Below are 27,998 nucleotides of genomic sequence, written 5' to 3' on the forward strand. Positions count from 1 at the left end.
GGGGGCCTCGCGGAGCCGGAAGCGCGAAATGGAGAACAAGATGGCGGACCTCGATTCCCCTCAGAAGCTGTCAGGGATTTCTCCGCCTGAGGGAATGGGAGGAGGCCGCTGCTCGGAAATCTCCACCGAGCTCATTCGCTCCCTGACCGAGCTGCAGGAGCTGGAGGCTGTATACGAACGGCTCTGCGGCGAGGAGGTGGGGGGCTAGCCAGAGGCGATGGGCTTAGGACTTGTCAGTCTCGGGAAATCGGGCTGTGGGAAGTTCTCGCTGTGCCTCTGCCGAGGGAAACAAAACAGCACTTACTGAAGAAGCAGGAGTGTAATTGAGTGTATTTGGCGGGACCTGACGTCTCTATTCACTTGGACTGATGCCCCTAAGCTTGTTTTCCCTGTTATCCGGGCGGTCTGCTCCACTCCTGGTCCCCACCCCACTTATTTGCCTGGCCCTTAATGTAGGTTTTTCTGCCGGAGTAGTTAGACTGACAGCGTAGGTCAACTCGCTTCTCAAAATAAGACTAAAGGCTCCCTTGCGTTGACTTAGCAATATAAAAATTAGGAAACGTTTTCACCGTGTTATCTCAAATATTTAAGGAGGAAGTTATTGCAAATAAACTTGAAGCGTGTTAAGACTTATTTTTGTGGGAAAAGATTTGGGGGTGTAACTGTAGTTCGGTAAGTGTACAGCTTTGTGGAAGCTTGAGATTTAAAGACAGGTACAACTGTCTAATCTTGGACAAGTGACTTTCATCCCTCGGGCCCCTGCTTTCTGGCCAATAAGGAGGATGGACTGTATTCTCTTGAAGATTCCTTACAGCCTCCTTCATTTTCCGTGGCAACCTGATGCTGTCAGTATATTTGTGAATATCATTTGGGTTCCTTGCCAGTCAGAAGAAAGAGATCCAAGCTCTGATCTAAAGTTTTAGTAGCGGGCGCCTGGGTGGCTGAGTCAGCTGAACATCAACTCTAGATTTTGGCTCAGGTCATCATCCCAGGGTCATGGGGATGAGGGTGGAGCCTGCTTGAGATTCTCTCCCCGCCCCCCTGCACTTTATCTCTAAATTAATTAATTAATAAACATTTAGTAGCTGTTCTCTAAACCAAACTTTAAATTTTTTAAAAATGTTTATTTAGTTTTGAGAGAGACAGCACGAGCCAGGGAGGGGCAGAGAGAGGGGGAGACACAGAATCTGAAGCAAGCTCCAGGCTCTGCGCTGTCAACACAGAGCCCCACGCGGGGCTCGAACCCACAAGCCGTGAGATCATGACCTGAGCTGAAGTCAGACGCTTAACCGACTGAGCCACCCAGGCACCCCCCCCCCAAACCATACTTTTAGTGTTTCTTTTAGAGAGAGCAAGAGAAAGAGTGTGAGCGAGGGAGGGGCAGAGAGAGAGGGAGACATAAAATGTGAAGCAGGTGTCAGGCTGTCAGCACAGAGCCTGATGGAGGGCTCTGAACCCATGAACCCCAGGATCATGACATGAGCTGAAGTCAGAGACTTAACCAACTAAGCCATCCAGGCACCCCCTAAACTAAATTTTTAATTAAGGTTGTGAGTACAGTTTCAGCAAGAGCAAGGGGGGATTATTGATATCTTTGAATAGTTTCAAACATTAACTTGCACCAACTCGAGCAGTTTATGATAACATTTTTCTTTTTTTTTTTATTTTTTTTTTATTTTTTTTTCAACGTTTATTTATTTTTGGGACAGAGACAGAGCATGAATGGGGGAGGGGCAGAGAGAGAGGGAGACACAGAATCGGAAACAGGCTCCAGGCTCTGAGCCAACAGCCCAGAGCCTGACGCGGGGCTCGAACTCCCGAATCAAATCGCGAGATCGTGGCCTGGCTGAAGTCGGATGCTTAACCGACTGCGCCACCCAGGCGCCCCTATGATAACATTTTTCAGCAAGATGTGCTTTATAAAATTCAGTGTTAAGAACTTATTATTTATTTAATTTTAGAGTGCATGAGTTGGGGAGAGGGGCACAGGAAGAGAGAGAAAGAATAAACCAGGCTCCACACTCGGCGCCTAGCCCAACACCGGGCTTCATGCAGGGCTCCATCCCAGAGCCCTGGGATCATGACCTGAGCCAAAACCAAGAGTCGGACTCTCAACTGACTGAGCCACCCAGGCACTCCATAAAATTCAGTACTGTTAACATTCCTAAGCTTGCATTCATTGAGTTAGTCCATTTTTAAAGGAAATTTAAGTCCATCTTCCAGACAGAACAATATCAGTTCTGTATTTGTATCTGATCACTGTCCAGGGAAGTTTCCCTCTGGATCCTACTGAATTATTTTAATAGAAATTCATAGATGATAATAATGGCTATTATTGAACAATATGCCACCATACTGCGTTAAGCAGTTTATGTTTGTTATCTTGTTTGGCTCACACAACAGTCCTTTGGGATACTCTTACATTTTACGGATCAAGAAACTCAAGCGTAAGAAGGTTACATTAGTTGCAGTGATGCAGTAAATAACTTGGCTGAGACAATTATATACTTATTCTTTCCGGGTACTGATTGTATCACTGTACACTGCGAAGAGACTCTTTGTAACTACCACTTAAGAAATTTCATTTGTTTAGCCATTATATTTTAAATGCTTTCCTGCATTAGGCACTAAGATAATGATACTGAATAAAAGTTCCCTTCCTTTGTGGTATTCATCTGCTAAATGGAATGAAAATATACAGAAGGTAGCAACCATTATGCAATGTGATCACTGCAAAAATGAAGTATTGTTCATTAAAGCCTTAGGGGAACTTAGTGAAAGGAAAGACATTTGGAATGGGATTCACCTTTCAGCTAAGTGGTTGGGTTAGATCATTTTTTAAAGTTCCTTATGACCATTCTGATAACAAAATGCTTGTCTATTTTTCAGAAAGTGGTAGAGAGAGAACTGGATGCTCTTTTGGAACAGCAAAACACCATTGAAAGTAAAATGGTCACTCTACACCGGATGGGGTGAGTCTCCATCTCAACAAGAGCCATTGTAATTCCAGCAAGGTCCACTGTTTTTTCTAACTTTCTGTTATAAAATGCCAGTTCCTGTTTTTCTTAACTTTCTGTTATAAAATGCCAGTTGATTTTGAAGTGTAGAGGAGGATTACTTCAAGGTAAAATGAACACTTAAGGGTATAATTTACTGGTGAATGTATCCTTGGACCAACAAGTACCAAAACTCATTTGGAAACTTATTGGAAATGCAAATTACAAGGTTCTACTCAAAACCTCTTGAACCAGAAACTCTGGGTGTGAAGCCCAGGAATCTGGCACGCTTTTAACAAGCATACCATGTGATTCTGATGTATGTTTCAAGTTTGAGAACCATTGTTCTTACAAACTTTGTGTATTTGTTAGCCATAAAAATTGCTCTTTGACCTCTTCACCCTCTGTGATTGTTGGTTAGTGTATTTTATACTCAGCAATTGGAAGCATCTGTTCTCTAGTTCTTTAGCAGTACCTATTTAGGGGTGGCTTTAGTACTTATAGAGAGTAATTTTTTATTTAATATTGGCCTGAGTTTTCAGTAAAATACTTTTTAGAAAAAGCTGTGAGTAGGGGTACCTGAGTGTCTCAGTCAGTTAAACGTCTGACTTTGGCTCAGGTCATGATCTCTCAGTTCATGGGTTTGGACCCCAGGTTGGGCTCGGTGCTGACAGTACAAAGCCTGCTTGGGATGCCTTCTCTCTCCCTCTCTGCCTGCCCCTCCCCCACTTATGCACATGAGGGTGCTCATGCTCTCTCTGTCTCTCAAAATAATAAATAGGTAAACTTTTTTTTAAGTTTATTTATTTATTTAGAGAGAGAGAAAGTACGCAAATGGGGGGGAGGGGAAGAGGATCTGAAGCAGGGTCTGTGCTGACAGCAGAGAGCTCAATGCGGGGCTCAAACTCATGAACCATGAGATCGTGATCGAAGCTGAAGTTGGATACTTAACTGCGCCACCCAGACGCTGCTAAATAGATACACTTTTAAATTTTTTTTTTTTCCAACGTTTTTATTTATTTTTGGGACAGAGAGAGACAGAGCATGAACGGGGGAGGGGCAGAGAGAGAGGGAGTCACAGAATCGGAAACAGTCTCCAGGCTCTGAGCCATCAGCCCAGAGCCTGACGCGGGGCTCGAACTCACGGACCGCAAGATCGTGACCTGGCTGAAGTCGGACGCTTAACCGACTGCGCCACCCAGGCGCCCCTAGATACACTTTTAAAAAAAGAAAAAGAAAAAGCTGTGAGTAGAGCGAACTGAGCTAAAAGTTTTGGGGAGGTACAAAGAGAATAGAAGACATGATCTCCATCTACAAAAAACTTTCCATCTCTTACTCATTCCTTCTCCCCCTGTGGATATGTGTGTGCTGACATATGTCTCCAGTCCCAACCTGCAGTTGATTGAAGGAGATGCAAAGCAGCTAGCTGGAATGATCGCCTTTACCTGCAATCTAGCTGAGAATGTGTCCAGCAAAGTCCGTCAGCTTGACCTGGCTAAGGTAATCCCATTGAACTTCTGATGTTCGAATTAGTAGAGGGCAGTAGAAAAGCCACGACATTAAAAATTAGAGCAGCACCATTCAGTAGAAATCTAATGCAAGATACTGATATTGTGCTGAAGATAGCACAGGAAGAGAACACTTCAGACCCATACCTTTTATGAGTAAAGATTTCAGAATCCTCAAAACACCACAAACCAGCAAACCAAATATAGCAACATATAAAAAGGATTATACTATGACTGAGTGAGAATGTAGGGTTGCTTTAACATCTGAAAATCAGTTAATATAATCTACCATATCAATAGAATAAAGGACAAAACTACATGGTCATCTCATAAACTCGGAAAAAGCATAAACTCATAAAACTTGGAATAAAAGGGAATTTCCTCAACCTGATAAAGGCAATCTATGAAAAACCCACAGCTAACATCATACTGGTAAAAGACTGGGTGCTTTCTCCTTAAAATCAAGAATAAAACAAGGATGTTAGCTCTTGATTTTCTTCAATACTGTACTGGAGTTTCTAGCCATAGCAGTCAGGCAAGAAAATGAAATAAAAGTATCCAGCTTGGAAAAGAATATGAACTACATATGTAATTTTAGATTTTATAGTAACCATCTCTACTTTATTATTATTATTTTTTTATTTTTAAGTAGGTTCTGTGCCCAACATGGGGCTTGAACTCACAACCCTGAGATCAAAAGTTGCATGCTCTACCAGCTGAACCAACCAGTCGCCCCACTAGTAGACATTTTTTTAAAAGAACAGAAATAGGTAAAAATAATTATAATAATATGCTTTATTTAACCCATTATGTCCAAAATAACATGATTACTATAAAATGCTATTTGTGAGGTATTTTGCCTTATTTCTGTACTAAGTCTTTGAAATCCAGTGTGTGTCTTACACATCTTAATTTGGACTAGCCACATGTGAAGTGTGTCTAGCCACATTTCAAGTGCCGCAAATCATTAATGACTACAGTAGTGAATAGCATATGATCTGGGCTCTTGAATACATCATTCCCAGCCTCAGTTTGCCCCCATGAAATAGGATAATTCCTCCCACTCTGTCTAGATCCTGCTAAAATAACTTACCATGAAACACTATAGTCACACAGCGACCAAGTCACATATTAAAGTTTCTTTAAAGTATTCTTGCTTGGGTGCCTGAATGGCTCAGTTGGTTAAGCGTGCGAATTCAGCTCAGGACATGATCTCACGGTTCGTGGGTTCGAGCTCCTCATCGTGCTTTGTGCTGACAGGTCAGAGCCTGCTTCGGATTCTGTGTCTCCCTTTTCTCTGCCCCTCCCTCTCTCGCTCGCTCTCTCTCAAAAATAACAAACATTAAGAACAAATTCTTGCTTAATTCTAAAAGAAAAATACTTTACATATATTTCGTTTATTTTATTACATGGTTTACAATGCCGTTGCCAAAATATCAAATACACTCTGGTTCCATTATTAATTTAACATAAGCCAAATGTAAATATGGTTTATCCCTGTTCCTGCTTCCATTAAAATGATTGATCTGGTCACATAAATAAAATTGTATGATACCTGTCAGTATTATTGATCATCTGTCAATAACAGTTTTGTGAGTGGTAGTGGTTCAGGGCTTCTGGTTAACCAGATTCTGTCGCTGAATCTCCATACCTTCTGAAGAGATGTCTTTGAAAGAATAGGACATTGTTTCTAAGCACCAAGTCTTTTTGCAGAACCGTCTCTATCAAGCCATTCAGAGAGCTGATGATATCTTGGACCTGAAGTTCTGCATGGATGGAGTTCAGACTGCTTTGAGGAATGAAGATTATGAGCAGGCTGCTGCCCATATTCATCGCTACTTGTGCCTGGACAAATCAGTCATTGAGCTCAGCCGACAGGGCAAAGAAGGTAAGTATCTATCCCAAACTGTTGATTTCTACTGTAGTCATAAGCATCTATAATCTGAATAAGGCAAACTGAACCATGAAAAGGACCTCTGTTAGGCAATTTCCTTGTCTGGTATTCGACCCTATATAGATTGTAGTCCATCCTAGGGTATGTGTTGTTATTCCCATTTTACGGAAAAGGAAACTGAGTCCAGATCTGTTCTCTGATCAGTGGGTTCTTTCCACTTGACCCTATTGTCTACTCATAAAATTAAAATCTTAGCCTGGTATTCTAGGCCTTCTCACCTGGTTTTGTACTATTCACTCGTGAATCCATTCATTGTGCACATATATGGAGTTCTCTATATGCCAGAGTGTATATTACTTGCAATACTGTACATGTATGTACTTTTTTCTCTTCATCTTTTTGTTTCTGTTACTTTGCTTCTCTCATTCCCTTTGTCTGGAATGTATGTTCCTCTTATGTTCCTCTTACTCAGATATCAAACCCCTGCTCATCTTTAAAAGATGGGATATCATTTCTGGGAAGACTTTTCTAATTCAATCAGAAATGTAACTTGTGCACGCTTTTCTTATTACACTTACCATACGCTTGTTTTGTTATAGTTATTTGTGCATAGATCTTATTTCTTTTACTTGATTGTAACTTCTCTGTGTATTTCTAATGAATAGTGGTGCACAAAGTGGCATAGACCTGACACAGTACCATTCTTTATATTAATTCTCATTTTCCCCCCATTGCACAGGCAGCATGATTGACGCCAACCTGAAATTGCTACAGGAAGCTGAGCAGCGTCTCAAAGCCATTGTAACAGAGAAGTTTGCCATTGCTACCAAGGAAGGGGATTTGCCTCAGGTGGAGCGCTTCTTCAAGATCTTTCCACTCCTGGGTCTGCATGAGGAGGGATTAAGCAAGTTCTCAGAATACCTTTGCAAGCAGGTATGACCCCGATTGCTTGGTAGGTTAGTGGTATGGTTCTCTGACTGCAGATTTGGACGCTGTATCAATCCAGTTTCTGTGGATTCTTTCTCACTTTGCCCTTTCCTTCTCTTGACTGTAGTGTAGCAGGACTGGAAGTATACATTCATTCAACACTTACGTGTTGCCAGCCTGCTGCATACTAGTCATGGCTGAAACTGCTATTGATGCACATTCATTTCCAACAACTAGGTGAAAATGTAGGAAAACTAAAATGCAAATTCTCTGACAAGTTGAATCACACTTTTTAAGCTGTCAGCCAAGAACTGGCTTCTTTTAAGAGCATTCAGAGTTGTTGGTTAGTTGTTTTAAGACTTCATAACCAGGCTTGAGGCTCAAAATAAGCCACATTGAGATGAAGCAAGTGATGTCACTTATCATTAAATCCTGAAAAAGAAACAGATTTCAGTTAAAGTCTCAGCTTCTTTCCCTTGACCTTAGATAGAAAGAAGCAAATCTCAGCAGGCATGTATGCAGAGGGTTATTGTTTGTAACTATATGTCAGAGTGCCCTCTGCCACATCTCCCAGAGTTCTCTATAATGGAACACTGTTCTGCATTAAGAAAAATGAGACAGTGGATGATTACTGAGTGCCAGGAGAAGAAGCACCAGCAGGTACTGATGCCAGAGAAGTTGTCCCATGAGCTGTTGGAGGCTTTTCACAACCAGGGCCCTGTGATCAAGACGAAGCATGACATGCACAAGATGGCTGAGGCCAGCCGTGCACTGGCTCACTACCTCACTACCGCTGGTGGTAGAGGGAGGGTAGGGGCTCTAAGAGAAGCCTAGGACTCTCTGCTGCAAGAAGTAATGAAACACTTAAGGGTTAAGGATGTAGTTCCTTTTTCAGGGCAGGCAGGCCTCACGAGGATGGAGCAACATATTTATTGCTTGTTAGTCCTTTCTTTGGGGACTAGAACTTGCTCTTCCTGTCCCATCTCCTTACAAAGAAGGAACATACCACTTTAGATTTCCCGCAGAAACTTAGGGCCCATCCAGTCTCTCCCCTCAATTCAGGGGTAGAACTTAGGATGATACGAAAGGAAGCAGTTTTAATGTTAGAAAAGCTTTATTAGAAAATTCTCACCCTGAACTGGTGAGGCATGTGATGGGGTGCTACCATTTACTAAAACCGACTAGAAATTAAAAAAAAAAAAAAAAAAAAAGAGACAGATGCATACATGGTGACATACTTCATGCTCTGATGTATAGTTAAGTTAGACTAAATACTTTTGTTTCTGCTTAAAATGATAGACGTGGTAGGGCACCTTGGTGGCTCAGTCGGTTAAGTATCCAGCTCTTGATTTCAGCTTGGGTTATGATCTCAGGGTTGGTGAGATTGAGCCCCGCATCAGGCTCTGCAGCGACAATGTGGAGCCTGCTTGGTATTCTCTCTCTCTCTGCCCCTTCCCCACTTGTGTGTAGGCTCTCCCTCAAAATAAATAAACATTTTCCAAAAAATAACAGAAGTGGCAATAAAAATACATGTTTGTATAAGCATAGGATATTTTTCAAAGGGTTAACAACAGTTATTTCTGGAGAAGAGATTTTAGGAGACCAAGAGGAGTAGGTGAGAGGAAGAACGGCTTTTCACTGAACACTCCTTTATTCCTTATGAATGTTTAAGTGTGTGTGTTTTACACATTCTAAAAAATTAAATAAAATCAGGGAAAGATGGAGCTGGCTAAAAAGAAAATGCATTATACATATATGTAACCGTTTTTATGGCACTTTTTTTTATCAGTACTTTGCCATCTGGGGCCTAGAAATGGCTTTTATTTTTAATCCTTTAAAAATCCCTTCTGTGGTACCCAGATTCTTTGTCCTGCTCAATAAAGCACCATTAATAACTTTGTTATACTTGGAGAAGATTAGTGAAACTGGGGACTCTCTGCCTTTGGCTAATGGCAGTACATATCTTCAAAGAAAAGGAAAGCATTATTTACAACTCTGAGTTGAAGAAGAGTTACCACTGTGTTCAAGTTCTTTGTCTTGCCTGAGGCCCAGACAACCCCGAGCCCACTGGGAGGTTCCTGTGTGCTGTGTAGGCTTTCAAGCATCAAAGCAAACATGGGAAAAAGAAAGTCAATGGGAGATCTTTTTGGAAAACTGAGGCCAACCTTTGATCCAAGAACTCCTGTGGATTTTCCACTTTTTTCAGGTGGCCAGTAAAGCTGAAGAGAATCTACTGTTGGTGCTGGGGACAGACATGCGTGACCGGAGGGCTGCAGTCATCTTTGCAGACACACTCACTCTTCTGTTTGAAGGTAAGTCTCGTTCTCCACTTGAGGGAGACTGAAGGCGTTCCTACGTAATGCCCACATCCTAGTGTTTCTTCTCTCCCTGCTAACCTTCGGTTTAATCCTGTAGTTTGCCGTGTATTTATTTATCAGAGAAGTAACTTCCTATTCAGTATCTGATTAGCAAAAATTAGAGTCTCTCAAGTGTTTTGATCCTCCCTATTCCTCAAGACCCAAACTCTAAGAGTAAATTTAGTACTTAAGTGAATTACTAGGAAGAGAGTAATGCTGATTTCCAAAGATGCTTCTACTGAAACTCTCAATGTAACTTAAATGCCTTCTAGTTTATCAAGCGTTGTACATATTTAACAGACAAATTTGCTTAGCAACTCCTAGCACTGGCAAGAACCATCTGTATTCATTTTGGGTGGTGAAACAGGTCTAAAAGGGTTGAGTTAGACCCCAGATAAGTCCTGGATAGAAGAAAGGAGTTTATTTTGTGGGAGGAACATTTGGAATCCAGTCCTTTCATTTTCTCCATTCTAGGTATTGCCCGCATTGTAGAGACCCACCAACCAATAGTGGAGACATATTATGGGCCAGGGAGACTTTACACCCTGATAAAATACTTGCAGGTGGAATGTGACAGACAAGTAGAGAAGGTGGTAGACAAGTTCATCAAGCAGAGGGACTACCACCAGCAGGTGAGAAGGGAAAGCCACAGGTGGGTTTGGAAACAATGTTAGCCAGCAGTACTGAATACATTAAATGGGAGTGGGGAGGGGAAGGGATGAAAAAAGATGAAGGTAGAAAAATAAATACGGAATGCAAACTGGCATGCATTTTGCCTGTCACCAGCTTACTTTGGATTTGAGGTGATATCAAGATGATAACGTAGTACAAGATTGCGAAATAAGTAGAAAGGGCTTCGTGAAAGAAACACAAAACAGAAACATTAGACCAGCTCTCTTAACACAGAATGTGCAGGTGATACAAGGAGAATTTTACTTCTTAAGGTCATAGTAAGTGTCAAGTAATTTGTCTCAGATTTCTCCTTAGTTCCTTAGGTACTAACAGTAATACTTGTTTTTTTTTTTTCTTTGAAACTTATTTGTCCTTTCCTTTGAGCAGAGGATGTAAGAGTAGGATTAGAAATAGGAGTAGCCCATACAATTTTATTTCTAGAACGCTACTAGACAGTAGTTGGTTGTAATACCATTAACACCACTTTTAAGTGCAGTAATGGATGTGGGGGGGGGGCATTAGCATCTAAATCAAAAGTAAATCTTTGGCTCATCATTCTGATACCCTACTTTTGGCTTGCTTGTTAAGAAAACTAAACTTAAACATTCTATGCCAGAAGTTTAGAGTGACCAGCAAGAGGTAGGTTTAAGGAGGGTGGGGAAGAGCATTCTCATTTTTTTGGTATATTGCAGTTCCGACATGTCCAGAACAACTTGATGAGAAATTCTACAACAGAAAAAATAGAACCAAGGTAATAATCCTCTTTTCTTCAGCCCATAGAAGTTTGAACTGGTAATCATGTATCATTCAGAGACTGCTCTGTTACAATGTGGTTTATGTTTTAAAAATATTTTATCTATGATTCAAGCTTTTAGTATTTTCTAATAAAAGTAATAAATGCTTGGGGCACCTGGGTGGCTCAGTTGGTTAAGCTTCTGACTCTTGATTTCAGCTGAAGTCATGATCTCATGGTTTATGAGATTGAACCCCGCATCAGGCTCTGTGCTGAGCCTGATTCTTTCTCTTCCTCTGCCCCCCTTCCTCGCTCTCTCTTCCGCTCAAAATAAATAAACATTTAAAAAAATAAATAAATAAAAGTAATATATAATCATTAAAAGAAAACCCAAACATTATAAAAATGTATTCAATCAGTAAATTTTTACTGAGTACACATTAGGTGCCATGCACTCATGTTTGGTAGTATGAAGGTGGCAGCAAACAAAGTAAGCAAACCCAACTTAATTCTTTATTTGTGGTGTCTGTAGTCTAAAGTAGACAGATAATAATAGCTAACACGTATATGGTATTCACTATATGGTATACATTGTTCTAAGCACTTAACAAATATTCAGTCATTTATTCCAGGGTTTCTCAGCCTCTGTACTATTGGCATTTTGGCTGGATAATACCTTGTTATGGAGGACTGTGATCTTCACTGTAAGATGTTTAGTAGTGTCCTTGGCCTCCACCCACGAGATACTGATAGTGCGATGTCACTAGACACTGCCAAATGTCTCAGGGGTGGAGGGTGGGGTGGAGGGGTAAAATCCCTTCATTTGAGGATCACAGACTTAATCCATAAACATTTTTTATAGATGAGGAGACCGAAGCCTGAAGAGGTTAAGTGACTTGCTGACAGTCATACAGTGAGAAGATGGCAGTCAAGAACAGAATCCAAGCAGACTCTAGAGTTCATGTTGTTAATCAATATGATATACTAAGTGTATGGTGCAGGAAAGCATATAATAAAGGGATGTAACCTAAGCTGATGAAATTCAAGGAAAAATCTCTGAGGAAATGACCTTAGATCTGAGACCTTAAGAGTAAATAGAAATAAGGGGCAGCTGGGTGGCTCAGTCAGTTAAGCATCTGACTCTTGGTCTAAGCTCAGTTCATGGTCTTGCAGACTCTCAGGTTTGAGCCCCGCATCAGGCTGTGCACTGTCGCTGTAGAGCCTGCTGGGATTCTCTCTCTCCCTCTCTCCCTGCCCTTGTCACGCTCTCTCTCAGAATAAATAAATAAACTTAAAACAAAAAACGGTAAATAGAAATAAGAGGTGAAGAGTGTTCCAGGTAGAGCAGGGAAAGAAGAGCAGTGTAGTCGAAATGCAAAGAGTTGGGGAGAGCCTGGTATGAGATGAATCCAGAGAGGTTGTTCTTAGAGTCAGGCCATTCAGAGTCCTATATCCTAAGCACTATGGAAATCATATGATTACAGTATGACCAGATATATGTTTTGAAAAGATCTCTTGGAGTTTAGTGTGGAAAATGAGTTAACATATGTATATGATGTGAAGGAGGGGTTCAACTTCATTCTTTTTAATGTGGATATCAGTCATCCCAGCACAATTTGTTGAAAAGACTATTGTTACTGAATTGTCTGAGCACTCTTGTTGGAGATCAATTGATCATAAATGTGAAGATTTCTGGACTCTCAACTAAACTGTAGGCCTATCTTTATGCCACTACCACACTGTCTTCATTGCTGTAGGCTTGTGGTAAGCTTTGAAATTGGGAAGTGTGAGTCCTTCAACTCTGTTATTATTTTTTTTTTTAATAACTTTTTTAGGGGCACCTGGTTGGCTCAGTCCATTAAGTGGCTTCAGCTCAAGTCATGATCTCATACATAGTTCATGGATTTGAACCCTGCATTGGGCTCTCTGCTGTCAGCACAGAGCCCACTTCAGATCCTCTGTCCTCCTCTCTCTCTGCCCCTCCCCCAGGCACATGCTTGCACACGTGCTCTCTCTCTCTCTCTCTCTCTCTCTCTCTCTCTCTCTCTCTCTCTCTGAAAAAATAAACATTAAAAAAAGTTACTCAGAGTGCTTGGGTGGCTCAGTCAGTTAAGCATCCAACTCTTGATTTTGGCCCAGGTTGTGAACTCCTGGTTCATGAGATTGAGCCCCATGTCAGGCTCTGTGCTGACAGCCTACTTGGGATTCTCTCTCTCTCTCTCTCTCTCTCTCTCTCTCTCTCTCTGTCCCTCCCCTGCTCATGCTGTCTCTCTCAAAATAAATAAACAAACATAAAAAAAAAAATCAGGGGCGTCTGGGTGGCTCAGTCGGTTAAGCCTCTGACTTTGGCTCAGGTCATGATCTCACACTGCGTGGGTTCAAGCCCCGCATCAGGCTCTGTGTTGACAGCTCGGAGCCTGGAGCCTGCTTCAGATTCTGTGTCTCCCTCTCTGCCCCTCCCCTGCTCATGCTCTCTCTCTCTCTGTCAAAAATAAATAAACATTTTTAAAAAATCACTCATCAGGGGTGCCTGGGTGGCTCATTTGGTTAAACATCTGACTCTTGATCTCAGTTCAAGTCTCAGTCACAGGGTTGTGAGTTCAAGCCCCATGTTGGGCTCCACGTGGGGCATAGAGCCTATTTCAAAAAAATAATAATAATAGGGGCACCTGAGTGGCTCGGTTGGTTATGCATCCAACTTCGGCTCAGGTCATGATCTCACGGTTTGTGAGTTCAAGCCCTGTGTTGGGCTCTCTGCAGTCAGCACGGAGCCCACTTCAGATCCTCTGTCTCTCTGCCCCTCCACGACCCATGCTTGATCTCTCTCTCTCTCTCAAAAATAAACATTAAAAAAAAAAAACTTTAAAAAAATAATTTTTTTAAGTTTATTTGTTTATTTTGAGAGAGAGCGAGCGAGAACAGGGGATGAACAGAACGAGAGAGCCAAGCAGGCTCCTTGCAATACAGGCTCGACTCATAAACCCATAAGATCATGACCTGAGCTAAAATCAAGAGTTGGACACTTAACCCACTGAGCCACTCAGGTACCCCTCAATTTTGTTATTTTATTCAAGATTATTTTGGCTCGGGGCACCTGGGTGGCTCAGTCGGTTAAGAGTCTGACTTCGGTTCAGGTCATAATTTCATGGTTTGTGAGTTCAAGCCCTGCATTAGGCTCTGTGCTGACAGCTCAGAGCCTGGAGCCTGCTTCAGATTCTGTGTCTCCCTCTCTCTGCCCCTCCCCCACTCATACTCTCTCTTTCTCAAAAATAAACATTAAAAGGAAAAAAAAAGATTGTTTTGGCTCTTCATCTGGGTAGGTGAATGGGTGTGGGACACAGCTTAATGGTTTAGCCTAAAATCCCACCACAGCTAAATAAGAGGACGGGAAGTTGTGGTTCCTTTCATGTGAGGCATAGATCATTTTTATTCAAACCACTGACAAAAATATACCTCCCAGTCTCTTATTTAGCCCTGACAGCATTTTTGTAGGTGAATGGTTCAGGTGAAACGGGTAAGTGGAATATGTGGTTGACAGCTGTCTCTGATTATAATTGGGCCAGCAGACCAGGATGACCATCTGGCAGAGCTAACCCTTCTGGGCCCAGTAGAAGAGGGAGTTTGGGACTCTTTGCCCTGTATCTCTTAAATCTAAGGGAATCCAGTGTCTTCCTGCTTATTCCTTCTGCTCCATGTATCTCAGGGAACTGGACCCTATCCTGACTGAGGTCACCCTAATGAATGCCCGCAGTGAGCTGTATTTACGTTTCCTCAGGAAGAGGATCAGCTCTGATTTTGAGGTAGGGGACTCCATGGCCCCAGAAGAAGTAAAGCAAGGTAAGACGTGTTTCCCATATTTTCTGGGAGGGCTGGGACAGAATTGGCATTGTTTTCTGATAGTTAAGCCACAGATCTGTTAACAAGGAAGTAACTAGGGCTTCTTAGCATCTGAGGTCTGTGGGCAAACTAGGAAAGCTAGACTTAACTATATGTTAAGGAATGGACTGGATCTTTGAAGCCTTTTACTCATTTTACAGGTGAGGAAAGCTAATACCCAGAATGGTTAAATTATTTTCTTCTAATCTTTTCTCTACACCATGTTGCCTCACCAGCTCTGAGTTTGGGATTGGTGTTTAATTTAGATCAGTGACATGCGGCGCCTGGCTGGCTCAGTCAGAAGAGCATGCAACTCTTGAACTTGGGGTTGTGAGTTTGAGCCCAACAATGGGTATATAGATTACTTAAAAAATAAAATCTTAAAAAAAAATTCACTATAATCTCCAATTACTATGTTCTCTAATAATGACAAAACATTTAGAAATAACCTATGTGTCTAAAAATAGAGTTCATTTTTTTTTTTAATTTATTTTGAGAGAGAGTGCAAGCATGGGTGGGGGAGGGGCAGAGAGAGCAGGAGACAGAATCCCAGGCAGGCTCCATCCAAGCCATCAGCCAGAAATCCTACTCAGGGCTCAAAACTCAAGAACCATGACATCATGACTGGAGCTAAAATCAAGAATTGGCCGCTCAACCAACTGAGCCACCCAGGCACCCCTAAAAATAGAGTTTAAAAAATGGACTGGGGCAGGGGGCCTGGGTGACTCAGTTGGTTGAGCAGCGGCCAACTCTTGATTTCGGTTCCAGTCATGATCTCATGGTTCATGAGTTAGAGCCCCTTATTGGGCTCTGTGCTCACAGCTCGGAGCCTGATTGGGATTCTGTTTCCCAATCTCTCTCTGCCCTTCCTTCCCTTGCTTTCACTCACTCGCTCTCTCTCTTTCTCTCTCAAAAATAAATGCATAAACATTAAAAAAAAAAAAATGTGGACTGGAGTGCCTGGGTGGCTCAGTTAAGCATCTGACTCTTGATTTTGGTTCAGGTCATGATCTCATGTTCATGAGATCAAGCCCCACATCAGGTTCTGCTCTGACAGCACAGAGCCTGCTTGGGATCCTCTCCCTATCTCTCTCTCTGCCCCCCTCCTCACCTTGTGTTCACTCTCTCTCTCCCCCAAATAAATAAACATTTAAAAAAATTAAAATGTGGACTATCTACCTGATAAAATATCATACGGCCATTAAAAATAAGCTAAAAGAAAAATAAGCTATATAGAAACTGTGAAAATATTTATGATATTATCTTTTTTTCATTTTTTGTATTTCAGTGTAGTTGACAACACAATGTTACATTAGTTTCAGGAGTATATGATAAAATGGTTTAAAGCAGAATACAAAATTGTATCTGTACCATGATTATAATTATGTAAATTATGTACACATTGGGAACAAAGACTAGAAAGGAATGCGGGAAAATGAAAACAGTTGGTATTTTTGCCTTAGGGAAGAAAAGTGAGTATTTCTTTCTTGGCTGTCCCCTAGAGCACCAGAAGTGTCTGGACAAACTCCTCAATAACTGCCTCTTGAGCTGTACCATGCAAGAGCTAATTGGTTTATATATTACCATGGAGGAGTACTTCATGAGGGAGACTGTCAATAAGGTAGGACAGAGGACACATCCCTTGGAAATGGGGCTTTGTGTCCAAGAAGTTAGGCTGAAAGAAACGGCCAAGGCATGTCGCATTTCCTAGTCCTGCTTTGAGAATATCCTTGGGTGCTGACTGAGCAGTACCACTTTGTATGGTTAAGAGGTCATTTTTGGGGTTGTCATGCTCTCCAAAGACCCAGCTGGATGTGTTTCCCAAGGCTCACAAAAGAACACCTTAGCTCCTCAGGGAGCCTACTTGTGCCCTGCCTTCTTTGAGGTATGTGGGTGAGGAAACTCGGGAAAGAAGGGCCTCTCCTGATGTCTTACATCCCAGTTAACAGATGTCCCCAGGGCAAAGTCCCTAAGTACTTAATTTCCTAACATACTCATCAGTAGGGAACTAAGCTATTTTGACAAGGAAAATTGACACCAAGATATAACTAGAGTAAGCCATGTTGGGAGAAACAAGGACAAGCTATAGAAAAGGGAGCAAAGCCAGAGCATGTTCCAGAACTATCTAGAACAGTGGTGTGCAGAACTGGAGCTCTTACTGGCTGCTTTGCCTTTTGGTTAGGCTGTGGCTCTGGACACCTATGAGAAGGGCCAGTTGACATCCAGCATGGTGGATGATGTCTTCTACATTGTTAAGAAGTGCATTGGGCGGGCTCTGTCTAGCTCCAGCATCGACTGTCTCTGTGCCATGATCAACCTTGCCACCACAGAGCTGGAGTCTGACTTCAGGTACAGTTGACTCCCTTTCTACTTTCTAGGAAGCAAAAAGCTCCTAGTTATGACTGATTTCTAAGCCTATGTTGCTTCCCTTTTTTCCATGTGATTCCAGTTCAGTGCTATATAGGATATGAGCTTCTATCCATACCACAATATCCCTGACTTCAGACATCTGTATAGCAGCCAGATACCTTACAGGCCAAGTCTGTGCTCCCTGGACTGGATTGGAGGGGTTACTGGCCCTCAGACCTAGGAAAGAGAATAGGCATCTCAGTTGAAGGCAATAGTTGTAATAAAGTAATCATAGTTACCATTGCTACAGGCCAGCCACTATTCGAATTTCTTGCTCTTATTCAGTCTTGATAACAACCATTAGCCCTCTTTTACATGAGAAAACTGGGACTCAGATCATACAGCTCATAAATGATGGAATATGGAATAGAGTCCAGAACTGACTCCCCAAACCTGTTCTCTAACTACTTGTATGGTACTGCCTTTCACTAAGCTGTACTGCCTCCTCTTGAGTCTGTTGGAGCTCAATGCTAATAACTGGGAGCCTCGCAGGGAATAAAGAATTGGCCAGTCTTCTCTGTATGTTCTTGTCACATCAGTGCCATTAATGGGTTGTTGGGTCTCTCTCATACCCTGGATGCTCAAGTTTTCATATTATCGTCTCAAGGATTGGTTAATCCCCCAAAAGAGCAGGCCATGCTGCTGGGTTAGGGTCATGGGCCCTCTGGTCCTGTGGTCCTGGAAGCCAGATTGAATGCTGTCAGTCTCTATATGCCATTCTGCACCCACAGGGATGTTTTGTGTAACAAGCTGCGGATGGGCTTCCCGGCCACCACCTTACAGGACATCCAGCGCGGGGTGACGAGTGCTGTGAACATCATGCACAGCAGCCTCCAGCAAGGCAAATTTGACACAAAAGGCATTGAGAGCACTGACGAGGCCAAGCTGTCCTTCCTGGTAGGTAGCCCTATAGGTCAGGAGCTGGTTGGTTTATTTCAAGAGTTTAAACTATGACCTCTAAGCCACAGTATAATTGGCCTTCAACGGGAAACTTTTCCTCCAGTGTCTGTATAGAAGGAAAATTCCTCTTTAAGGAAAGCTCCTCTTAGAAGGTTCTGAAACCATTTCTTAACTAGGGACCTATTTCTGAGCAGCCCAACGCAGGACATGAACTGTTCCTTGCCTAGAAGGCTGGGCACCTTGCAACTCAGGTCTCCCAAGTGCTCATTCCCAAGAGGACTACGAAGCTGTTGAGGGGCTCCACTCAGTATCATGCTTGGTTTGCACCTGCTACAGAGCCAACTGTAATATCTGTGCCAAGCTTCCAGACCACTTCTGTAAGGCCAGTCCCACAACATGGGTGGGGACTGATCATTTAGACCTACCAGGGCTCTTTTCCTAGCAAACTTCTTAGGCTTTCAACATCCTCAGAAAGATGACCTTTTTTAAAGCCCTTAGCTACCCAGAATGACACAAAATGAAGCAGTGAGTCTTACCAGGTGTGTGATAGCTGGGAAGAAAGAAACATGAAAGTATGAAGGGATTTATACAAGGTTAACAGCCAGTTTGTGATGAGCCAAAAAGAATATAGCTGTATTCTGGCTCAGCCCTTTGTGGCATGTGCTGTCTTGGCATTCCGCTTCACCCCCACATTGGCCAGAGCCATCTTGGCTCCTGGGGTACAGAGTCTGAAGGAGACATCCAATAGCAGAGCTCTCCATCAGTGGTCCACAGATGGGGCTCTCTGAACACCTTGGGGTTGGATGCTAAATGTATACTTTTTTTTTTCCTAGAAGCAGGGTCCTTGGCTTTTATCAGATTCTTAAAAGGTCTGTGATCCCAAAAGTGTTAACAGCTGTTGTTCTCAGAGACAGAAGCCTAAACATACCAATATCTACCTACCTGTGCAAGGAAACCCATAGGAACTTGTCCTCAGACTGCTGTTTAGGCAGCCTTACTCACTTCCTGTCACTGAAAATATTTTCCCTGAGCATGGGTTCTGTTGATCTGGAATGTCCTGGTTGTTGCCAAAAAAGAGGATCAGCTCCAAGAAATTATTACCTCTGAAATACACCTTTGGAGACCTTTGCCAAAATGTTTGGCAACCAGCTTCATTTGATCATGAACTGACTTAAATTTTTCATTTTGTTTGCGTTCTGTTATTTCATTTTCTACGGAACTTAATTTTATTCTTTCATTTCTCTACTCAGAAACGACTCCTAGCTTTGCATCTTTGCTTGGTGGTTTGTTGACAGCCTCTGAGCCTCACTTATCCTACCCCTCTAGCGCAGGATATTTTCCTCCACTTGGCCCCACAAGTCCCCATTACACTGGCTGCTGTGCTTTTGCACATTCTCGGCTGCCATGCACAGCTTCATTGTTTGAGGGCCCAAAAGATAAGGCCAACATGAAAGGTGATGCTAAATGGTTAGTGACAGATTTCTAGTTTTCCTGACGCCAAGTACTTAAAATGTCATCGCTCCCACTGCAGCACTCATTTCTTATGTCACCTTGATTCATTTGGCTGTCAAGATGAATTCCCCAACGGTGTTGACATATCATTCGCCATGAGCCGGGGATAAGCCCAGTGAATCCATGCTTACAAGGACTGTCAGTACAAGGAAGCTTTGAAATCGATACCTCTTGAACCCAAATCCATTTTCCCTTTATGATAGATTTTTCTTATGCCCCTAAATGCTTTGGAAACATTTAAGTTGTGGCCCTCATCCTTGAGCTGTCATCACAGTACACTTATTTCTCTGGAAGCTTGTGATGTTAGCAACCTTGTGTTGTGGCATGCTAATGAAAGGCTTTAAGTCTTATCCCTCCCCGATGGAAGTGGCCTTAGCAGCACTGTCAGCAGCATGATCTTTCACGATTAGCTGCAGCACTGGTGAGGGAAGCACTTTAGGGAACACAAGAGGGCCATCCTAGTCTCAATCCCTGGGGTTCTCGAATTCTTCTTTTACTCTGAAATCCTAAAGTTCCTGACTCATCTTTTTGAAAATAGGCTCCTCCCTACCTCATCCCTGCCTTCATGGTCATGCCACCAGCACACCAGTTCAGAGACAGTATGATCCTCTCATACTTTCTGATTCCTGCTCTGCACAGCCTCTAGAAGTAATACTTAGTATTCTGAAGCCACAGCTGTGCTCGTATGGCATTCACCTGTTTTACATAACCCTCAGTGCCCACCCGTTGTCCACAGGAGAGCATAGCACCCAAGTCCCAGTCTGACTGCACTCGCCTCTGCAGCTTTACAAACTCTTGCTGTTTTTCTGCACATATCCGTGTACTGACTCTGCTTATTCCCAAATACTTTTTGGGGTTTTCTGCCACTCTGCAACTGTGTATGTTCTCCCTTCTTCAGAACACATTTATTTACTCATTCAGTCAACAGATATTTATTTGAGAAACTTTTATATATCAGGCACTGTTCTAGGTTCTGGAGCTACATTGCCCAGTAGGGTAGCCAGTAGGCAGAGGTGGCTATTTAAATTTAAGTTTAAACCAAAAATCCAGTTCCTGAGTTTCACTAACCACATTTCAAATGCTCAGTAGCCATAGATGACTAGGGGCTACTATACTGGACAGTTCAGATTTAGAATATTTCCATCATCAAGAAAGTTCTTTTGGGCAGTGTTAAAACTAAAGATCCAGTTCTAAAGAGAACAAAATAGATCCCTGCCTTCATGGAGCCCTCATTCTAGTGGGAAAGGCAAACAAGAAACAAACAAAATGATACTGGATAATCCTAAATACCATTAAGAAAATAGCAAACAGGACAGTGCCCTATAGAAAGACTGATAGGAGTGGAGAAATGTACTCACCCTCATCTGTCAGAATTACTCCAGACTTTTTGATCTGAATAAAGTTCATCTCAGTTACAATTCAGCCATGGAGCTTTCCTTGAATGCCTTAGAGCAAAATGTTTCTTTCCTCTAAATGACCATAGCAATTGGTGCCTTCATCATCACTTTTGCAACATGCTGCTTTTTATGATTGGTATTTCTGTATCAAGCTTATAAGGCATTAGAGTTATGAAAGAAGGAGCTCTTGGCTGAGAGGAGGGAGACCTGACTCTATTCCTGGCTTTAGCCCTGTGGCCTGTCACTTTCTGTCCACTCACCCTGCTTTATTTTTCTGCATGGTGTTTATCTTTATCTGATATTTCTTACCTGACTTCCCTTCTGGAATTGTGGACCCTATGAGAGGGTGGATTTCAGGAAGCATTTTTTTTTTTATTTTTTTTAATCTTTACTTATCTTTGAGAGAGACAGAGACAGACATGAGCGGGGGAGAGGCAGAGAGAGAAGGAGACACAGAATCTGAAGCAGGCTCCAGGCTCCGAGCTTGTCAGCACAGAGCCTGACGCGGGGCTCGAACTCAGAAACCATGAGGTCATGACCTGAGCCAAAGTCAGACACTTAACTGACTGAGCCACCCAGGCGCCCCAGGAAGCATTTCTTAAATGAATGTCAGTCTTTGCCTCACTGACCTGGGCTTTAAGTCACAGGACTTCTCCCAGATCTGTGTGCCGAAACATGGAGCAAAAAGATCTGAAACCTTGGGTCACTACCCCTAAGATCAGATGACTCTCCTGCCTTAATGTCAGGCACAGGAGAAAGGGCAAGCCCGGTTCACTATTCTGCCCAATCCAAGACCTGAGCACCATACCTGATGCCATTGCTGTGGGTGTTCCTTAGCCCTCCTCTGGGCCTCAAGATTACAGCTGTCAGCCAGTCTGGCACTGGAGTGGGTACAAACACCAGTAAGCAGTGGGTCACATTCTCTGTCCTTACCTCCCAGGTGACCCTGAACAACGTGGAAGTCTGCAGTGAGAACATCTCCACATTGAAGAAGACTCTGGAGGTATGAAGAAAATTGCCTATCAGTTTTCAGTAGCTGCAGCCTCTCCAGGCCTCCCTGTGAGAGGGGTTCCTACGCGCTTGTTCTGGTAGGGCCTGTGCATTCGCTGGCATTGAGCCAGCCTTCCTTTAGAGCACTTGAGGGGATCAACATGGGAGGACCTCTGACCCACAAGCTGGAAGATGAGGATTTAAATTAGCACTTGTGGCACATACTTGGCCTGTGACCTCAGATAAGTCCCTTAGCTCCCTGAGCTTGGGGACTCTCATCTACAAAACAGATCTTCTTCCTGCCCTAATTAGGGTTTACTGGGGGGCCTAACTAAAAAAGGGTTGAAAGCACTTAAAAAAATGATAAAGTCCTCAAAAAAATGTTAGGAAATTAAGATGAAATAGGGTTTGCCAAACCCTGTACAAAGCTGTTGCAGTTACCATTTTTTTAAAGGAAGGCTGCATAGTGTGTTGGAAATTGATTGGGCTTAGAAGTCAGATCCCCCTAAGTTCATGTCTCTGCTGGACCACTGACCAGCTGTGTGGCATGAGGCAAGTTCTCTACCTCCCTGAGCCTCAGCATCTTCATGTATAAACAGGAAGAATGATCTCTGCCTCGCAGAGTTGTGAAAAATGAATGTAGTAATATAAAACATGAGCTATGTGAGACGCATGCAGTGGTAGTTCATAATTGTATTAACAGTTATAAATAGCAGCATGGAGCAATCACTTTGTTAAGTGTTAGAAAACGAAGAGCCCAACTCTGTTCCAGTCTCAAACTCTGCCTCTGGGAGAGGAGGGAAGCCGGGGTCCTGCTGCCTCAGCAGACCCTTATTTCAAGGATGATACAGTGCTGCAGAGGCACAGGCTGATGATAAGTGGCAGCTCTAGGGCTGAGCAGCCTGCAGAGGCCAGGACCCAGCACAGGGGAGAAGGCCTTGTAACTGGCGGGCTTCCTAAAGGAGGCGCAGGGAGAGCAGTCAGGTGGGAGTTTACAGTAGTACTGAAAAACGGACCAGATGAGGAACTTACACCAAAAAGGCCTTAAAATGGAATAAAGTAAGAGTGCTACTTACAAAGTACCAAAAGCACAGGATCTGTCACATGGTATGTGTTCAGCAGAGTGGCTGTTATTGTTATGTCACCTTAGATTGTATTCCAGACTTTATCCTTTACGTTCGAATATTGGATTTTCAAGGAATATTTTGGGAAATGTTAGAAATTGAGAACTGAGCCTGTAGAATTAGCCAAGTAAAAAAAAGGATAGCAAAGAGCTGAAAAAAACAATTGCCATAAATTCTACCCAACTTAGATTTGCATTCGCAGGTATTCTTTCTGAATCCCACTAGCAGCCCTTTGAGATAGGTCAGGTGGTGTGATGTCCATTTTACAGATGAGTTTAAAAGGCTAGGTAAAGATAGTGTATATTGTAGCTGCTGTGTAACTGAGGGCTTCTGCCTGCTGTATCAGTCCCTTTGCAACTCTTCCACACTGCTCCTCCTGCTCTGGCCAAAACAGCACAAACTTCTGAGGAGACTACAAGAAATTCAGGCAGTTCCTGGCAAACCAAAACGTGGTGAGTTTCAAGCAGCTCCCCCTGTGCATTCTCTACTCCTAGGCTATCGTGTGGGGATTGGGAACAGGAACTCTGGAGCCAGAATCCCAGCTTGAATCCTAGCTCCATGACTTAATTGTTGTGTGGTGTTAGATAAATTATTAACTTCCCTGTGTCTCAGTTTCCTCATCTATACAAAGGGGTAGGAATAGTACCTACTTCATAAGGTAGGTACTTTAATTAATAAAAGTTAAATGCTTTAGGGGCGCCTGGGTGGCCCAGTCGGTTAAGCGGCTGACTTCGGCTCAGGTCATGATCTCGCGGTCCGTGAGTTCGAGCCCCGCGTCGGGCTCTGTGCTGACAGCTCGGAGCCTGGAGCCTGTTTCAGATTCTGTGTCTCTCTCTCTCTCTCTCTCTGACCCTCCCCCATTCATGCTCTGTCTCTCTCTGTCTCAAAAATAAATAAATGTTTAAAAAAAATTTTAAAAAAAACATTAAAAAAAAAAGTTAAATGCTTTAAACAGGGCCTGGCATACAGTAAGCATTTAAATCTTAGCTGTGATCATGATGATCTCCCTTGGGCAGCCAGACCAAATTATTTAAAAAACAGAACCTATAATAAAAGCTAGCATCTCCTTAGTGTCTACTACTTGACAGGAACTGAGCTAAGCACTTTGTGCATTCAACTCTTCCAACTACCATGGGGACAAGGATTTGTGTTCCCACTTTTTAAACAGGGAAATTGAAGCTCAGAAGCTTTTTTTTTTTTTTTTTTAATTTTTTTTTTCAACGTTTATTTATTTTTGGGACAGAGAGAGACAGAGCATGAACGGGGGAGGGGCAGAGAGAGAGGGAGACACAGAATCGGAAACAGGCTCCAGGCTCTGAGCCATCAGCCCAGAGCCTGACGTGGGTCTCGAACTCACGGACCGCAAGATCGTGACCTGGCTGAAGTCGGACGCTTAACCGACTGCGCCACCCAGGCGCCCCGAAGCTCAGAAGCTTTAAATCACTTGACCAAGGTCACTCAGTCAATATGTAGCTAAGCCAGGATTTGAAGCTAGGAATGTCTGACTCTAAAGGTATGAAAAATCTTCTGGTTTTTGTGTTTCTTATTCACACCCCCTGTTACCAATACTCTCATATTACAAAGGGGGAAATGGGAGTCAAGTGGCTAGCCACTTGTTTTCTGAAACCTCTCGAGGACTGTTGCCTAGGATCAACCATAGCTGCTCTTAGAGAAAGCTGAAGTTGGAGAAATGGCTGGTTGTACATGGGGCATCCTCTTCACCCTCCAGGCACCCACATGGCCCATCCATGCTGGGAAGCCTGATAGCTAGGTGTTCTCTCCTAGAGTGACTGCACCAAGCTGTTCAGCCAGGGCATTGGAGGGGAGCAGGCCCAGGCCAAATTTGACAGCTGCCTTTCTGACTTGGCTGCCGTGTCCAACAAATTCCGAGACCTCTTGCAGGTAAGCCCCAGGATCAGTTGCTGACTGAATCCTGTGCCTGAGTGTTGCTCTGAGCATATTGTTACTGGTTTATTATGGGCTCCATATATATAAAGAAACAAGGAGGAATGAGAGAGTAGCATGCAAGAAACTGAACTCATGTGAGTCCCTTGAAGACTGAAAATTTTTCAGCAGTTGTCATGCTGACAAGCCAGCATTCTGGTCCTCTTGAGTCTCCACTTGGCCCCCACAGTGTCAAGAGCCCAGAACGGTGCTCAGAGGAAATGGAACCACTTGGTTACTTGGACCCACTGCTTGGCCTTAACCAAAGGTGCTGCCTAGTACCAGGCACTCAGAAGTCTCTTCTTTTGGGTTTGCCAAACCAGTCCCATGACCTGGACCTGAATTGGCACAGATCTGGAAATGAACATGTTGTTTCTGACCTCTTTTATTAGCATTATCTCTTTTAGACTTTGGACAGGCCCACAGGAAAGCCTGCCAACTGGAACAGTGCCCTGGTGGTCAAGGGATGGATGGAGCAGAAGGGAAGGGGTAGGTACATGTGCCTTTTGTGACTGACGCATCTCTGCCTTGTCCCGCAGGAAGGGCTGACGGAGTTAAACAGCACAGCCATCAAGCCACAGGTGCAGCCTTGGATCAACACCTTCTTATCTGTCTCCCACAACATCGAGGAGGTCAGCCATCAGGCCCAGGATTACCCCTCATTCTCCCAACCCCCAGCTGGAGGGCAGCAGAGCTGTCTCAACAGACCAGACCTTACATGCTTCTCTGGCCCACTTCCCTCACCCTCAAAGACTAGGTTCTTCCCAGTAAGCAGGTTGTTCCTGCACTTAGAAGGGCTCTGAGAGACACCTAAAGGGAGTTTGCCATGACCTGATATGTCCTCTTTTATTGAGGCTTTCTGTCCCACCTACGATAGACTTCGGAGCTTTATTTTCTAGCCTAATGATGTCATTTTTGACAGGAACATTTTTGGCAGCCCAGAGCCATTTGCTGATCAGAAGTATGATAAAACAGTAGCAACAGTATATGCTGGCTTGGGCGTCCATGCTGCTTTTTAGCTGAATGAGTCAGAAGCTACAAGACCTCTTCCTCTGTTTTCCTAAAGGGGTGAAAGCAGGGTGGGGTGCATGGTACTTTTTGGAGAGGCCCCCAGTGACCCAGCTTGTTTCTTGACAACAGGAAGAATTCAATGACTATGAGGCTAATGATCCTTGGGTACAACAGTTCATCCTTAACCTGGAGCAACAAATGGCAGAGTTCAAGGTGAGCAGAGGCTCTAGGGACCAGGTTATGGAATTACCCACCTCTGCCCAAATCGACAGCCTTTGTCTTCTCATCACACTCCTACTGGGAACTCTGAAAACTCTTCCAAGCCCCAGCCTGTAGACACACTCCCCGATGGCCTCCTGTAACTGTGCCCACCACCCCCTACTGAAGAGTTCTATATAGGCAGAGCGGCTTAGGTAGTACTCCCGCTAATGTCTAGCCTCTGTGTGCAGGCAAGCCTGTCCCCAGTCATCTATGACAGCCTGACCAGCCTCATGACCAGCCTTGTTGCCGTCGAGTTGGAGAGAGTGGTGCTGAAATCCACCTTTAACCGGGTAAGGTCCAGCAAGCACGGGTCCCCAGCTCTGTTGTTTTTCTTCTGAGGAAGACAAGTCCTGCCACCCTAGGACTTGCATTCCCTCTGTCTGCCATCCGCAAGCCCTGCATATCCAGACCCGAACCTTCCCTGGCTTCTGAGGCCTTGGAGCTGACTGAGGCACCACATGAGGTCCAGCTGCCTTGCAGCCCATCACTGAGGAAAACTAGGGGCAGGTTCCATGTGGCTGGAGGGCCAGGCCTTGAACACTGAGTGAGCTTGCGTTCCCTTGCAGTTGGGCGGTCTGCAGTTTGATAAGGAGCTGAGGTCACTCATTGCCTACCTTACCACAGTGACCACCTGGACCATCCGAGACAAGTTTGCCCGGCTCTCCCAGATGGCCACAATCCTCAATCTGGAGCGGGTATGTGCAGCTCTCCGGGCCTAGCAAGGGATAGGTGACTGGGAAGAGGCAGAAACAAAACCTGGATCCCTCTCTACCTCTTCACACCAAGCCTCCACCATCAGTCCAGCCCTGCAGAGCACCTTCTTCCTGGGCACCCCTGCTCTGTCTCTGGTGGAGCCCAAGGCCTTCTCTCAGGATAGCCTCTCATTGCTGACTTTCTGTGTTCTTCCCCACAGGTCACTGAGATCCTAGATTACTGGGGTGCCAACTCTGGCCCACTGACATGGCGCCTCACCCCTGCCGAAGTACGCCAGGTGCTGGCTCTACGCATGGACTTCCGCAGCGAGGACATCAAAAGGCTGCGTCTGTAGCTGCCAGGGGGAGCCCACCTGGTCCGTCATACTTCAGGGCCCATTCCCTAAGTGGCCACAGCCAAGAAGCTGAGCAAGGAGGTCTGGCTTGAGGAGCTCTGACAGCCTGACTGTTCCACTGCGGGCAGCAGGAAACAAGGCTCAATTCACTCTGCTGTCTGCACTCAGACCTGTCTCGGTGGTGCTTTGCAGGCAGTCTCTCCCCACCAGGAGAAATGAATCCCCCTGGGCTCTTAACTACATGGGAAAGCCAAGGCAGGCCAACCTTCTGCACCAGGGTGGTCATTCTCTCATCCTTAGACACTACAGCAAACGAGCTGCCTCCATGCCAGCCCTAAAGGACTTGGGTATATCTGGGGACCTGGGGAATTAGGTTTACTCCCAAGGAGAGGCTATGATGTTTATGCTCATGCTGAATAAAGACACTCCTTGGTGATAA

The 27,998-nt window shown here is 43.9% G+C and overlaps 1 protein-coding gene across 1 annotated transcript; it reads left to right on the forward strand.

The window, feature by feature from the left end:
* The first annotated feature begins 11 nt into the window (after positions 1-11).
* COG4 (component of oligomeric golgi complex 4) lies at positions 12-27,998 on the forward strand. The gene is made up of 19 exons (XM_040443078.1): positions 12-196; positions 2,890-2,972; positions 4,382-4,496; positions 6,218-6,392; positions 7,138-7,331; positions 9,532-9,637; positions 10,157-10,314; positions 11,047-11,105; positions 14,791-14,924; positions 16,466-16,584; positions 17,146-17,312; positions 18,104-18,269; positions 22,122-22,184; positions 25,081-25,197; positions 25,779-25,871; positions 26,380-26,463; positions 26,700-26,801; positions 27,078-27,206; positions 27,425-27,998. The coding sequence occupies exons 1-19, from the start codon at positions 29-31 to the stop codon at positions 27,557-27,559; spliced, it is 2,367 nt and encodes a 788-aa protein (XP_040299012.1). The 5' UTR covers positions 12-28; the 3' UTR covers positions 27,560-27,998.

Source organism: Herpailurus yagouaroundi, unplaced genomic scaffold (genome assembly GCF_014898765.1).
Source record: "Herpailurus yagouaroundi ecotype Mexico unplaced genomic scaffold, PumYag 190, whole genome shotgun sequence".
In the NCBI taxonomy this organism is placed as follows: Eukaryota; Metazoa; Chordata; class Mammalia; order Carnivora; family Felidae; genus Herpailurus; species Herpailurus yagouaroundi.